At 39.3% G+C, this 15,997-nt stretch overlaps 1 protein-coding gene across 1 annotated transcript; it reads right to left on the minus strand.

Annotated features, from left to right (window-relative positions):
* Window positions 1-6,207: 6,207 nt before the first annotated feature.
* On the minus strand, window positions 6,208-14,393 carry FCER1A (Fc epsilon receptor Ia). Its single transcript, XM_008264246.4, is given in 7 exon segments — window positions 6,208-6,523; window positions 6,526-6,660; window positions 8,129-8,386; window positions 10,162-10,416; window positions 13,023-13,043; window positions 13,470-13,583; window positions 14,253-14,393. Coding segments are annotated over 6 exon segments (900 nt in total). The 5' UTR covers window positions 13,525-13,583; window positions 14,253-14,393; the 3' UTR covers window positions 6,208-6,347.
* Window positions 14,394-15,997: the final 1,604 nt, after the last annotated feature.

A 15,997-nucleotide genomic window follows, 5' to 3' on the forward strand; every position in this document is an offset into this window, starting at 1 on the left:
CCACCCAGACCAAGTGGGATTTATCCCTGGTATGCAGGGATGGTTTAATGTGCACAAAACAATCAATGTGATACACCACATTAACAGACTGCAGAAGAAAAACCATATGATTATCTCAATAGACGCTGAGAAAGCATTTGATAAAATACAACACCCTTTCATGATGAAAACTCTAAGCAAACTGGGTTTGGAAGGAACATTCCTCAATACAATCAAAGCAATCTATGAAAAACCCACAGCCAACATCCTATTGAATGGGGAAAAGTTGGAAGCATTTCCACTGAGATTTGGTACCAGACAGGGATGCCACTGCTGTTCAATATAGTCCTGGAAGTTCTAGCCAGAGCTATTAGGCAAGAAAAAGAAATTAAAAAGATTCAAATTGGGAAGGAAGAACTCAAACTATCCCTCTTTGCAGATGATATGATTCTTTATTTAGGGGACCCAAAGAACTCTACTAAGAGACTATTGGAACTCATAGAAGATTTTGGCAAAGTAGCAGTGTATAAAATCAATGCACAAAAATCAACACCCTTTGTATACACAGACAATGCCATGGCTGAGAAAGAACTTCTAAGATCAATCCCATTCACAATAGCTACAAAAAAAATCAAATACCTTGGAATAAACTTAACCAAGGACATTAAAGATCTCTACAATGAAAATTACAAAACCTTAAAGAAAGAAATAGAAGAGGATACCAAGAAATGGAAAAATCTTCCATGCTCATGGATTGGAAGAATCAATATCATCAAAATGTCCATTCTCCCAAAAGCAATTTATAGATTCAATGCAATACCAATCAAGATACCGAAGACCTTCTTCTCAGATCTGTAAAAAAATGGTGCTGAAATTTATATGGAGGTACAAGAGACCTCGAATAGCTAAAGCAATCTTGTACAACAAAAACAAAGCCGGAGGCATCACAATACCAGACTTCAGGACATACTACAGGGCAGTTGTAATCAAAACAGCATGGTACTGGTACAGAAACAGATGGATAGACCAATGGAACAGAATTGAAACACCAGAAATCAACCCAAACATCTACAGCCAACTTATATTTGATCAAGGATCTAAAACCAATTCCTGGAGCAAGGACAGTCTATTCAATAAATGGATTTCCACGTGCAGAAGCATGAAGCAAGACCCCTACCTTACAACTTACACAAAAATCCACTCAACATGGATTAAAGACCTAAATCTACGACCTGACACTATCAAGTTATTAGAGAACATTGGAGAAACCCTTCAAGATATTGGCACAGGAAAAGAGTTTCTGGAAAAGACCCGGGAGGCACAGGCAGTCAAAGCCAAAATCAACTATGGGGATTGCATCAAATTGAGAAGTTTCTGTACTGCAAAAGAAACAGTCAGAAGAGTGAAGAGACAACCGACAGAATGGGAAAAAATATTTGCAAACTATGCAACAGATAAAGGGTTAATAACCAGAATCTATAAAGAGATCAAGAAACTCCACAAAAACAAAACCAACAACCCACTTAAGAAATGGGCCAAGGACCTCAATAGACATTTTTCAAAAGAGGAAATCCAAATGGCCAACAGGCACATGAAAAAATGTTCAAGGTCACTAGCAATCAGGGAAATGCAAATCAAAACCACAATGAGGTTTCACCTCACCCCGGTTAGAATGGCTCACATGCAGAAATCTACCAACAACAGATGCTGGCGAGGATGTGGGGAAAAAGGGACACTAACCCACTGTAGGTGGGAATGCAAACTGGTCAAGCCACTATGGAAGTCAGTCTGGAGATTCCTCAGAAACCTGAATATAACCCTACCGTTCGACCCAGCCATCCCACTCCTTGGAATTTACCCAAAGGAATTGAAATTGGCAAACAAAAAAGCGGTCGGCACCCTAATGTTTATTGCAGCACAATTCACAATAGCCAAGACCTGGAACCAACCTAAATGCCCATCAACGGTAGACTGGATAAAGAAATTATGGGATATGTACTCTTTAGAATACTATACCGCAGTAAGAAACAACGAAATCCGGTCATTTGCAACAAAATGGAGGAATCTGGAACACATCATGCTGAGTGAAGTAAACCAGTCCCAAAGGGACAAATACCATATGTTCTCCCTGATCGGTGACAACTGACTGAACACCAAAAAGGAAACCTGTTGAAGTGAAATCGACACTATGAGAAACGGTGACTTGATCAGCATAGCCCTGACTGTTAATGAACAACTTAATACATTATCCCTCTTAGTAGTTTTTTTTTGTCTGTTCTACTTAATATGACTGGTTTTATTCTGTAATTTATACACAGTTATTCTTAAGTGTTGAAATTTAACTGAAATGTGATCCCTGTTAAACATAAGAGTGGGAATAAGAGAGCGAAGAGATGTACAATTTGGGACATGCTCAATCGGACTTGCCCCAAATGATAGAGTTAGAAACATACCAGGGGACTCCAATTTAATCCCATCAAGGTGGCATGTACCAATGCCATCTCACTATTCCAAGTGATCAATTTCAGTTCACAATTGATCATAATGAAAGGACTAACAGTCAAAGGGAGCACATAAACAAGTCTAGTACCTGCTAATACTATCCGATAGAATAAGTAAAGGGGAGAGTGATCCAACATGGGAAGCGAGATACTCAGCAGACTCATAGAATGGCAGATGTCCTAAACAGCACTCTGGCCTCAGAATCATCCCTAAAGGCATTCGGATCTGGCTGAAAAGCCCATGAGAGTATTTCAGGCATGGAAAGCCAAGACACTCTGGCAAAAACAAACAAACAAAAAAAAAACCAAAAAAACAAAAAAAAAACCCTAAATGAAAGATCTCTGTGAGTGAGATCCCAGTGGAAAGAACAGGTCTTCAAAGAAGGAGGTACCTTTCTCTGAAGGGAGGAGAGAACCTCCACTTTGACTATGACCTTGTCTAAACAAGGTAAGAGCTGGAGAACTCAAGGGGCTTCCATAGCCTTGGAAACTCATGACTGGTGCATAGGGAGATTACTGATGCCATAAACAGGAGTGTCAATTTGTAAAGTCAACAACAGGAGTCACTGTGTACTTACTCCTCATGTAGGATCTCTGTCCTTAATGTGCTGTACATTGAGACTTAATGCTATAACGAGTACTCAAACAGTATATTTCACTTTGTGTTTCTGTGTGGGTGCAAACTGTTGAAATCTTTACTTAATGTATACTAAACTGATCTTCTGTAAAAAAAAAAAAAAAAAAAGAAGAAGAAATTATCAATTCCCAACTTGACTCTCACTGGGATTAAACATGACAATAGGTCTGATCTGATTTCATCATCATTTAAAAAATCATCTATTATTTTTCATTTTATGTTTCTGTGTGGGAGCAAACTGTTGAAATCTTTACTTAATGTATGCTAAACTGATCTTCTGTATATAAAGAGAATCGAAAATGAATATTGATGTGAATGGAAGGGGAGAGGGAGTGGGAAAGGGGAAGGTTGTGGGTGGGAGGGACGTTATGGGGGGAAGCCATTGTAATCCATAAGCTGTACTTTGGAAATTTATATTCATTAAATAAAAGTTTAAAAAAAAGAAATTATGGAATATGTACACCCTGGAACACTACAAGGTAGTAGAAAAAAATGGATGAAACTTGAAAGCATCATACTCAGTGAAATAAGCCAGTCACAAAGGACAAATACTTGCTGTTCTCCCTGATCTGTAATAACTAACAGAGCACCTCAAAGGCAATCTATAGAAGTGAAATTGACACTTTGAGTTGCAATGACTTTGAACAAATTTGTCTCAACTGTTGAAGTACAGTTTATTTTTTTCATACAATTTGTTGAACTATTTACTTAGTATAGAGTTAATTGTATGTGTATAAAGGTAAAATAGACTTTAGTAAATGGATTTTAGTAAAAAATAAGAATGGATGGGGCCAGCACTGTGGCATGGTAGGTAAAGCTGCCACCTGCAGTGTCAGCTTCCCATATGGGGGCCAGTTCAAGTGCCAGATGCTCCACTTCTGATCCAGCTTTCTGCTATGGCCTTCACCATATGAAGCTCCTGGCTCCTGGTTTCAGATCAGCACAGTTCCAGCAGTTGCAGCCATCTGGGACGTGAACCAGCAAATGAAAGACCTCTCTTTCTCTCTCTCTCTGCCTCTCCTTCTCTCTCTGTGTAACTCTGACTTTCAAGTAAAATAAGTAAATCTTTACGAAAAAATAAGAATGGAAATAGGAGAGGGAGGAGGAAGAAAAGTGGGAATGCAAGAAGGAGGGAGGGTTGAGTGGGAAGAATCACTATGGTCATAAATTTGTATTTATGAAATGCATGGAGTTTGTATACCTTAAATAAAAGTTTTCTGGGGCAAATATAAAAATAATGAAAATTTCCAATGAAAAGAACACTGTGGAAAAAAGTGTCATAAGTGCATGTGGTGCCAAGACTATTATCTCAAGGCCCTAAACTGAAATAGGACTTGGTGAGGTGACAGGCCAAGTGCTTTCTAATACCAAGGAGCCTCCTATGAGGAATTTTTCTAATCTTTTGTTTTGGAAAAAATTGCTTCACTCATTGGGTTTATGTAATAAAGCAAAATGACAAGACACTGCATTGGGAATATTGTCACTTCTTATCTCCAGTAAATTGTTTAAAAAATAGTGGAGGAGAGTGTGAGTATGGTTCATGCTAAAAATTTGTTGAAAGAAAGATGAAAAGAAGAGAGAGAAAGAAAGAAGAAAAGAAAGATCATATAGCTTTACCAATTTCTCTCTGTATTGGGGCCAAACACATTCTTTAGAGAAAATTCTGTCAGTTGAATTATGAGACATGAGCAATTGGGGAGGGCCAGAAGATCCTCCTCTAAAAGATGAAACCAAGGACCCTGTCCTCTACTGGGACCCACCCAAGACTGCCCAGTTTAACTTGTGGCTAAAGTAGCCTGAGAAAATGGGAGGTCAGCCAAACCAGAATAGTTTTTACACACATGTGTAGAGAGCCCAAAAGTGTGCAACTGCCAGATGTCAATCAAGAGTGTCAGGAGATCATCAGTCAACACTCCTCACACTTCAGGGATAAAAGCCCCAAGCCAGGAAGAAAAAGTGCCACGTGCTCTCTTGAGTGGCCCATTCCTCCCTTGGAACTTATGTATCAACTCCACTTTACTATCTACCTTTACTGTTGTCTCTCTAATTCAGTGAAAAAAAATTGAGGCAAGCCTGCCACCACCAGTGACAGACTCATAGATCTCATAGTTATTTACAAATTTTTTTGCAGGTACACTTCCTCCTGTTTTTAATTGTTCTAAAACATAGGTAAACTGTAGGGTCTGTGTCTCACTGACTGAACTCATGGTCAGCACTGACAATAGACTGCTTGTTTTTCTTAATGGCTTCCTTAAACTCTAGTGTATCTGTTTCCACAGAAAAATGATGGCAAAGACTAGGTTTCGTACTGGCTCTGAAAGTACCCACATTTCTATAAAGTTTTTGAGGTTTACAAAAAATTTCTAAGCACAGCCTCCTAGGACATAGATAGGAAGTATTATCATTTTTATTTTACATGTAAATACTGAGGCACATGGACATGGAAGAAGATTTTCCCAAATCACAAAGTCAGAAAGTAATAGAGTCCAGCTTTGGAACAGTGTCTTTTCCTGTGTTACTTAGTCTCTTTCTAATTGATAGCTTTAGAAGAAGCAGAAAATCAATCCAATTCAATCCCTAAGAGAGGCCTTGATCTCCAATGAACATCGTGAAGACATAAAATAAAAGAGAAAACAAATGAAACCAAACTGGATGTTTCCTTTGTTTGAGATCATACTCAGATCTGTACTGTTTTCAGATATGAGAGTTTTGATTTGTATTATTTGCTTGAATTTCTCCCAAAGGCTTAGTTTAGATACCTCCTGAAGATCATAAGATATAAACTAAACTTTCAGGTTTGGGGGATACCAAAGCAATAAACTAAGCTTAAGGGAACCATAGATTTACTTCGTCTCCAGAATCCCATGACTCAAGACTGTTCTAGATTCTTTCAAGAATCAGAAACTCACAGACTGTAAAGTGAAGAGAGAGCATAAAAAGGATCAACCTCCCCAGGACACTACAGGGTTTTCTCACTCCTAGATAATACTTAAAATGGTTATTAAAGGGCATTGTTAATCTGGACCTTCATGGTTCTTGACTCTAGAAGGAAACAGAGCAAGAAGCAAGACTTGCACACCTAGAAACATGTTAACGTGGTTTCACGATGATTATATTTCAATTGTGCTTCTCTTTTACAAATGATAACAAATGAGTCTACTAGTTTCACTTATTCCACCAATGTTTATCAAGCACTTACTATTATATGCCACTTAACAGTTATAGCTAGTTCAATTTAGTAGTTCTGTAAATTTTAGAGCACAGACTTTACTATGTGTGGTGCAAGCTCTATTTGACATTTGAGAAACAATTGTTGGTGCTAGGAAAAAATGCTGTTGCAAAGTTTCTTGAGCAATGCCATCAGTTCTTTTGGAGTCTGGCTTAAGATGTGGCTTTAGAGTTTGGTGCCCCTCTTGGTCTTCTTAATCTTCAGGATAAATATGAACTGCTTCTGAGTTGAGATGAATAACCCTGTATCCACAGCAAACAGAATAACCACCAACAATGGGATAAAAAATGGTATCCAGTGCTTCCTTTGGTGAGCTACAATTGAATATAACAACAAAAAAATATGATTTGTATTAGTAACCAGAGTAAAGTTCAGAGCTTCGTCCTCCCTAGAAAAAGCATGAACCTTCATTCATGATGTGATATGGCACACAGAGGATTGGGTTTCTTGGTCTGTGCTCCCTGGAGCTCTAAATTGTAAGTCTTGAGTATTTGCCCATAATCACTTCCTAACAGTTCCTCTAGCCAGTATACTCAAAAGGAAAGGTCATAGGAAACATGGCTCCTTTTTTGGAGCTGACAAGACCAGTATCCTTATACGATTTTGATGTGGGGGGAAAAAAAAAAAAAAAAAAAAACAGTGAGGCTGGAGGGTCATCATTACCCTATTTATCAATCATTTAATTGTCACTTTTTGTATGACTTGGATGAAATGAATTTATTGGACTAGTTAAACTACTTTCCAGTTGTACGATTTTGTGATTCTGTTATTCTAGTTACAGAGTACTGATTTTTGTGATTATTCTAGAATCATAGAACCCCAGAGTATTATATCCAGAAATCACTCAGAGATCACCTAGATCATCAATTCTCAACATTGGTTACACTTTATCATTATTACTGATGCCCAGCCCTTGCTCCAAACCAACATAATCAGGATCTTAAGAGATAAAACACGGACATCAATAACTTTTTTTATATTCCTCAAAGGAGTCTAGTGCTGTCTAAACCCAGCATTGTATTTTACACATAAAAATATTGAAAAATCATAAACAATTAAGCAGCACTTTGTTCTCTAATTAATACAGACCTCCCTTTAGAACTTAATTCTGACTTTTAGAATATGCTTTTTTATATACATTAGTATGAAAAAAAATGTTCCCAAAGAAAAGTCCAGTTTCCTCTTTGCAAGACAAATATTTCAAAGGCTCCTTCTTTTATACAAACTTTGGAAATAGCAGTTTTTCTTATAGGCTGTAGAGGCATCTATGTGCCTATCCTCTCATTAAACCCATTCACCAGTTTTCCAGTACAAAGGTACACAGTTTACTGACTTCTTGGCTTCCTTTCCCAGACCTTCTATTCTAGAATGGATTCTTCAATCTTTTATATCCTTTATTCCTTCAATTTTGAAGCTCCCTTTCAATTTGATGAATGTAAGTGTTCTCAGGAGCAATAGATGACTTTGAGATCAAAAGAGTAATCATAATCTGTTATGCTCAGGTAGTGTTCAACTGTACTCAAATCCACTTCAGAAATATTGCCCCATTAATCTTCATTAAAATTCCATAATGTGAGTAGGTATTATATCACTATTTACCCAAGAAGAAATTTAAGGCAGAGATTGGGATACAGACCACAACCTAGGTCTCCTGGTTATAAGTCTAGTAGACTTCCCAAGGTATCAAAGCTGTCTACACTCTACAAGCTGCAACTGCTCAGGCTTGGATATTCTCTATTCCTTCTCCTGCTCTTGATCATGCCCTTTCCTTTATCAACTCACCTCTGATTACGGTAATGTTGATGGGACCAGAAACATAATGTCGTGGCTTAAGGTCACCCTCACAGTGGTAGGTGCCACTGTCTTCAAGTGTGGCTTTCGTGATGGAGATGTTGTGATTCTCATACCAGTACTTGAGACCTTTGCCATTCTTGTAGTAGATTACCTTGTAGGCATCCCAATTCTTCCAAACATGGCACCTGATGAAGAAGGGCTTACCCTCTGTCACCACATTAGGAGAGACCTGTAGGAGCAGCCAATCTGAAGAGTATGTAATATGTTATTTATTCAATAATGAATGGAAAGAGGTAGGAGAGGATGGATAGGTAAAGTAAAATGGGGTCATTTATAAAGCATGTGTCTGTACATGTGGGTTATAAACAATTCATTTCTTGGCTCATCAGGTTAATAAAAAGGAAACACAAAATAAAGTTTAGAGCCTATCTCCTATATTGAAAATTTATTTCTCCTCAAAAAAAAGTCAGTCTGGAGCAGTGAAGCCTCTGGACCTTGCTGCTGAGCTCATCAATGGAAAACCTGAAATGCAAAATTCTCTACAGAGCTGTTATTTCTAGGTCTACTCACTAATGTGGAATAAACATACTCTGTCTAGGCAGTTTCTGCTTAAGTGAGTCTCCATTCAGTTCTCTCTAACCTCCTAGGGAATTCCTAGTTCTATTATTGATCATAGTTGACTCCAAAACTTCCTCAAAACACACATCACAATTTAAATTAATTGTTTGTGTAATTCTTCACTTAATTTTCTATCAGTGAAGAGTCATGTCTGGTTCTACCTTATATCCCCAAGGATTACCCTAGGAATTGGTGGGTACTCAACAAATATTTGTCAACAATGAATCAGTAAAAGACAAAAATCATGTTCTATGGCTAAAGTCATTGTAAAAACAGAATTTTAAAAGGGAATATGGCTGGCTTGTGCAAGTGTATTTTATTAAGGAGCAATCCTTTAGGACTTCTATATAATCTAAGGAAGGAAAAAAGTTATTCTACATTGTTTTAGTTTGAATTTGGAGTTTGGATATCAATGCTGAAATATCTCTTTTTCATGCAAGAGAAAAATATACAGTATAACAGTGACTTACCCAGCTAAATGAAATTAATAGTTTGTTCATTCAACATTGACTGATAATCTACATATACCAAAGTATGTTATGCTAATTGTTGACATTAGGAGGATGGGAAAGAAAATATAAAAAAAGTGTTCTTAACTAACAGTAGAGGACATGAGGGATGTATCCACATATATTTCATAATGAAGAGTATAACCTAATATTCAGGACATGGCATATGGATTGTGGAAAGCAGATCTTTAAATGAAATCTTTTGATTTTGCTCTGGATACTTCACTCTTTTTTTTTTTTTTTTTTTTTTTTTTTTACAGGCAGAGTGGACAGTGAGAGAGAGAGAGAGACAGAGAGAAAGGTCTTCCTTTGCCGTTGGTTCACCCTCCAGTGGCCGCCGCGGCTGGCGCACTGCGGCCGGCACACCACGCTGATCCAATGGCAGGAGCCAGGTACTTATCCTGGTCTCCCATGGGGTGCAGGGCCCAAGCACTTGGGCCATCCTCCACTGCACTCCCTGGCCACAGCAGAGAGCTGGCCTGGAAGAGGGGCAACCGGGACAGAATCCAGTGCCCCGACTGGGACTAGAACCCGGTGTGCCCGCGCCGCATGGCGGAGGATTAGCCTAGTGAGCTGCGGCGCTGGCCGATACTTCACTCTTTGCAATGCTCACATATCTATCCATAATGTCATTTGACAACATAATATACATCTGTGTCTGGGCAGAAAAGATTGAGGAAAACAGAATAGAAGAATAATATTGATCATAATATTTAAAGGAGGCATAAGGATAGGCAGCAGGACTTGGCGGGTAGGATAAAAGAGATGGTAGGACTTGAATGAGAGGCTCTGGGTCCCACCCCAGTGCACTAAGCCATGGAATAATCTGCTTTCTCCCCATCTTCAGATAGGCCATTCCTCATGTGGGAGAATATATATGTCGCTGGAACTTACCACTGAAGACTTCCAGGTACACAGGATCACTCTGGTTAAAACTGGGGCTTTGACATTGGTATTGCCCACTGTGCTGGAAGGTGGCATTCAAGATTTCCAAATGTGAAGTTGTCTCTGCTAAAGCGATGCCATCACGGGTCCACTTAGTGGAGTTGTCATCAAGAGACTTGTCCCCATTACATGTAAGAGTTACAGCCTCTCCTCTAAATATTCTATTCCATGGTGGGTACAAAGACACCACAGATTTCAGCATAACTTCATGAAGATAAAATTATGAAAAGAGGAAAAAAGGGGGGAAAATCATTGAAAACTGTTTAAATTATAAAATACAAGCATACTAACAGTCAGACAGTCAATGATGAGTCTACCCAGGTGCTGCTCATGAGAACCCTGTCCTGATTCCCAGGGGATATATTAAAGATGGAGGAAACAGGGGCTGGTACCATGGTATAGAAGGCTGAGCCTCTGCCTGTGGTGCTGGCATCCCAAAAGGGTGCCCAAATGTCACTTTGTTTCTCCCTCTCTCTGTCTGTAACTCTACCTCTCAAATAAATAAATAAATAAATCTTAAAAAAATAAAAATGGAGGAAACAGTGTTGTGGTCTGAAGGAGCTCCCAACATATGCAAGAGATTTATAAACAAACAAACCAATTTCTGTGTGACCTGGGATAACTTACTCTTATTCTCTTAATTTCAATAACAATAAATGAGAACCACAACTTCTTTTCAGCCAGAGACAATATCTGCCTTCTTAACCATTTCTCAGCACAGCGGCTGGCTCACAGTAAGTGTTCAGTAAATATTTATTGAGAGGATGAATGAGTAACTAATTGATGAATTCCTTAAACTGGATGAAGTATAAGGTTTTTTCATGCTTTGTGTGTGTGGTGTTTTTGTTTGTTTGTTTGTTTGTTTGTTTTTTGGACAGGCAGAGATAGTGAGAGAGAGAGACAGAGAGAAAGGTTTTCCATTGGTTCACCCCCCAAATGGCCACTACGGCTGGCGCGCTGCACCGATCTGAAGCCAGGAGCCAGGTGCTTCTCCTGGTCTCCCATGTGAGTGCAGGGCTCAAGGACTTGGGCCATCCTTCATTGTCTTCCCGGGCCACAGCAGAGAGCTGGACTGAAAGAGGAGCAACCGGGACAGAACCAGTGCCCCAACTGGGACTAGAAACTGGGGTGCAGGCGCCAAAGGCGGAGGATTAGCCTAGTGAGCCACAGCGCCGGCCTGCTTTGTGTTTTAATGACTATTTAACTATGAGTGTACATGGAGTGCAAAACATATATCAATTCTGGAAGTAGAGAAATTGATCCCACGTATGGTGTCTCAAATTGAGTTGTTAGTCCTAAGATGCAGGTCCTAGTCTCCCATATTTTCCTAACATCCTGCCCTTGCCTTGAAGTTTCCTTCTCCTGCTTTTTAACTTGGTGACTTGATGGAGTGATGCTGCTGGACCTATAAGGTCCCTAATCAATAGCCCTGTGAGATTCTAATCACTGGACTCAAGAAATCATTTGTCTCCACCTGATAACATCTTGATATTTGGTCTTGTTTTGAGGAGTCTTTTTACCAGAAACTCCAGGCCCAACAAAGAAGGTAACTGCATGTAGCCCCCAGTCTGATGAAGGCCTGCATTTCCATCATCAAGATTCTATAAAGGACACAATATCACTAACCAATCAAAGGAGGATCACAAGCACTGCAGACCAAACAGTAACGTGCTGAGCATGCACCTCCCAGCTCATGCCAATCTATAAGAAGTTTCTGCTCTAACCCCTCAGGAATTGAGTGACAGTTGCAGAGCTCCTTGTTCTGCACTTTACAATAGATGGTTCCATTCTTCCACTCGCCTGATGCCAGTGATTGGCTTCCTGGATGTTGGGCAAATGGACGCAGTTTGGGATTTTCCATAGCAACTCCTGCAACCAGTTTGGGAGGGTTTTCTATAAGGATACTGAGAAGCACTAAAAAAGTCAGCCTTGAATGGTTTCTAAGAATAAAGGACTGTGCCACAAATTTGAACAAGAGTTAAGGAGGCAGCTAAAGAGTCATGATACAAGAGTGATCGATTCAGAAGAAAACTAAGCCTGGGTAGAAGGAGACATATGTTGGAATCCAGTTCTTTGTTAGCAGTGTAACTGCAGGCAAAACACTTGACCTGAGTTTCAGCACCCTCAATTGCAAAACAACCGTAATAATAATAATAATAATAATAATGTGAGAATTAAATGAGATTGTGTGAAGCTGGCTGCGAGAGAGACTGAGACATGGTTGTTGACTCAAAGAGAGGAGGTATTGAGAGAATGAAATGGTATGTAAGAAGTTTTTGAAGAAGGGGTGAGGAAGCCACGGCAAGATGGAGATGGGATGTAGGCTGACAAAGGAGGGGTATATTCCTACTCCTTAGAAAACAAATTGATGTGGAGCTAGCATTGTGGTGCAGTGGTTAAGCTGCTGTTTGCACCAGCATCCCATATTGAAGAGCCAGTTTGGAAACACAGCTTCTCCACTTCCAAACCAGCTCCCTGATAATGAGCCTGGGAAAACAGCAGGTGGTGGCCCAAGTACTTGGGTCCATGACACCTAAATGAGAGACCCAGATGGAGTTCCTAGTTTTTGGCTTCAGCCTAGTCCAGCCCTTGTTGTTGCCACCATCTGAGGATTGAACCAGCAAGTCAAAAACTTCTCTCTCTCTCTCTCTCAAATAAATAAAGAAAGCTATTAAAATAATAAATAAATGTGCAAAGAATTTCAGGTCTATACAAAAAAAAAAAACAACAAAAATGACAAGATGAAGACAAACAGTTAGAGAACAATGTCTAAACACATTGAAATGTTGAGAAAACAAAACAGTACTCACCTGCTAGTGTGCCATCTGGAGCTGCAAAAGTCCAGAAAATATAAGTTAGCATGGCTCCCCAGTCTGTAAGGATTACGGAGGACTAAGATCTGGATATGGGGATGAAGTCTACATCTAAAGAGGTTTAAGGTCAAATGTCTCAGAAGTCTGACCCAGTAGGAGAGGAATCTACTCTCTTTCCCCTGTCCTCCTTCTCTTGTAGAAATCTTGCTTTCCAAAAGATGCCAGGGCAATTGCAAAAAGAATAAACTTATCAGTTTGGATTCCTTCTTAGGTGTTGCTCAGCCTATTTTCTTCTGCTTTGCAGCTTGCCACCCTCTAGGGAGTCTAGAATATGTCCCGTGTCCTAGAGAAAGTCTCCACCAAAACAATCAAAATTCCCATCCTAGATGCTCCTCCAGATCCATTTTGGACCCTTAGAGAGGAATAACCCAAACACTTACTTACAGAAGAGCAGAAAAGCTATACACAGCAGAATGGGTCCTCCCATGCCTGTAGGCATCTCCTCTGCTGTGTCCGGGTGCCAACTGTCCTGGAGAGATCTGTGGTTTCGCAAATAGGCTTGAAAAAGGAGAAGGAAATGGGTTTTTTGGTATCATATCTGGTTAACTCAGCTGTGCCTGTACTTGCCTCTTTCTGCAGAGATAATACTCAGGTTTGTACCAAATGAGTCAATTTTATATTTATCCCCTTACTCTACTCCCCATCCTACCCACCAATTGCACCTCTGGAATCATAAGACAGAGGCATAGCTTTGGGTACAGTCCCAGAGTTTTCTTAAACTTTCACTTAATGAATCACTATTGAGTTTGCAACTTGCAAACGCGGGGTATAGGAGAGAAAAGAATAAAGCAACAACAATTAATTAATTACTCAACATCTGATAGTTTTATGTCCCAGGGACTATGCTAAATATACTTGATATTTCATTCATTTCCCACAAGAATCTTATGAAGTAAAGATCATCATTATCTACCTTGGGAAAACTGGATCTTACAGAGGTTAAGTAACTTGTTGTAAGGTAATACCTAGTACATGGCTAATTTGGAGTTCAAACATAAAACCTAACCCCAGAATGGAATTCTTTTTTATTATTTAATAAATGTGAATTTACAAAGCGCAACTTTTGTATTGTTGTGCTCCCCCCCCCAGCCTCCCTCCCTCCCACGGCCCTCCCCTCTCCCACTCCCTCTCCCATCCCGCCCTTCATCGAGTTTCATTTTCAATTACCTTCATATACAGAAGATCAACTTAGTATACACTAAGCAAGGATTTCAACAGGCTGCCCTCACACAACCGCACAAGGTATAGAGTATTGTTCGACTAGTTAGTGTTGTTTTTAAGTTTCATAGTAAAACACATTAAGGACAGAGATCCTACATGGGGAGCATGTACCCAGTGACTCCTGTTGTAGATTTAACAATTGGCACTCTTAATTATGATGTCAGCAATCACCCGAGGCTCTTGCCATGAGCTGTCTAGGCTATGGAAGCCCCTTGAGTTCACCAACTCTGAACTTGTTTAGTCAAGGCCGTATCACAGTGGAGGTTCCTTCCTCCCTTCAGAGAAAGGCGCCTCCCTCCTTGATGGCCTGTTCCTTCTGCTGAGGTCTTGTTCACCAGGATCTTTCATTTAGGTTGTTTTGCCACCATGTCATGGCTTTCCATGCCTGTGAGACTCTCATGGGCCTTTTAGCCAGATCCGAATGCCCCAAGGGTTGATCTGAGGCCGGAGTGCTGTTTGGGGTATTTACCATTCTATGAGTCTGCTGTGTGTCCTGCTTCCCCCACAGGATCATAGAATGGAATTCTTACTCATTATGATAGTGGTGGTACACGTTCAGGAGTATGGCCAGCAATTGTTGAAATAGTTTCCAGTTTCTCCTGAGAGACCCACCCTCTTGTTACTTAATTTCCTGCTGATAAATTATCACATAAATCCACAGACTTTCATCTGATTCACTGATAATCTACCACCAAAACAGCCAAATTAGAGATCTTCAGAGACTTCTCTACCAGGCCTTAATCTGACTCAGAATATAAAACAGCAGAGACCATGTAATTTATTTTATTTTATTTCCCAACTTTTGTCAGTTTGTGATTTACAATCCTTCAGAATACTTACCTTTCCTCCTTTAAATACATATTAATTATCTCCCTCTCCAGGATCCTTTTAATTTTTCTGTTTTTTCAAAACTAGGTCAAGGTTGTTCATCTTCTAGGACCTGATATTATGAAGATTCTGGAGATTATGACTTCAGAAATATCTAAAATGGCCATTTAAAAAATTTGTCTTCTTACATGCAGCATTATATTTGATCTTTGCCAAAACACTGAAGTTGGTGGGAGAAGTATGTTTAAATCCATTTCATAACTGAAGTCATTGAGGTCCCATTATCTCAAGTCCTGTTCTTCCTCACAGACTGTTAAGTCTCCTTAATTAAACACAAAGTGACTCTGCATAAACATCTAACCAAATCTTCCAGCTCCCTATGAAATTGGAGAATATCAGGCTAAAAATACTCATGAATAGAAAGTTTCAAACAAGAAAGATTAATGAATGGTCCCATGACATAGGATGTTTTAGTGACAGATTTAAAGACAGCAGTAAGCTAGTAAGCTCTTTTGAAAAGTCCAAATTGTTAGTGCTTAGAAATCTTAATTCAAACACTCCTAACATTTATGTGGTTGGGGTTTATCTGTAAAATAAGGACAATAATGCTATACATACCATGGATTAGTATGAGATTTAATCATATAACAAATGTGCAAAATGCATTGCACAGCATCTGTCAAGTAAAAGATGTTCAAATAATATATCTTGTTCTTTGCTTATTACCATCATTTATTAAGTATTCTTTGGAGAAATATGAATTTAAAGTGGGTTAAGACAATCAGAAATCCATGTATGATATTTTATTTTATAACCAATGTTTTACAGTTTATCTAGGAAATCTCAATCCTCTTCAAAATTAC

Source organism: Oryctolagus cuniculus, chromosome 7, assembly GCF_964237555.1.
Source record: "Oryctolagus cuniculus chromosome 7, mOryCun1.1, whole genome shotgun sequence".
Lineage (NCBI taxonomy): Eukaryota > Metazoa > Chordata > Mammalia > Lagomorpha > Leporidae > Oryctolagus > Oryctolagus cuniculus.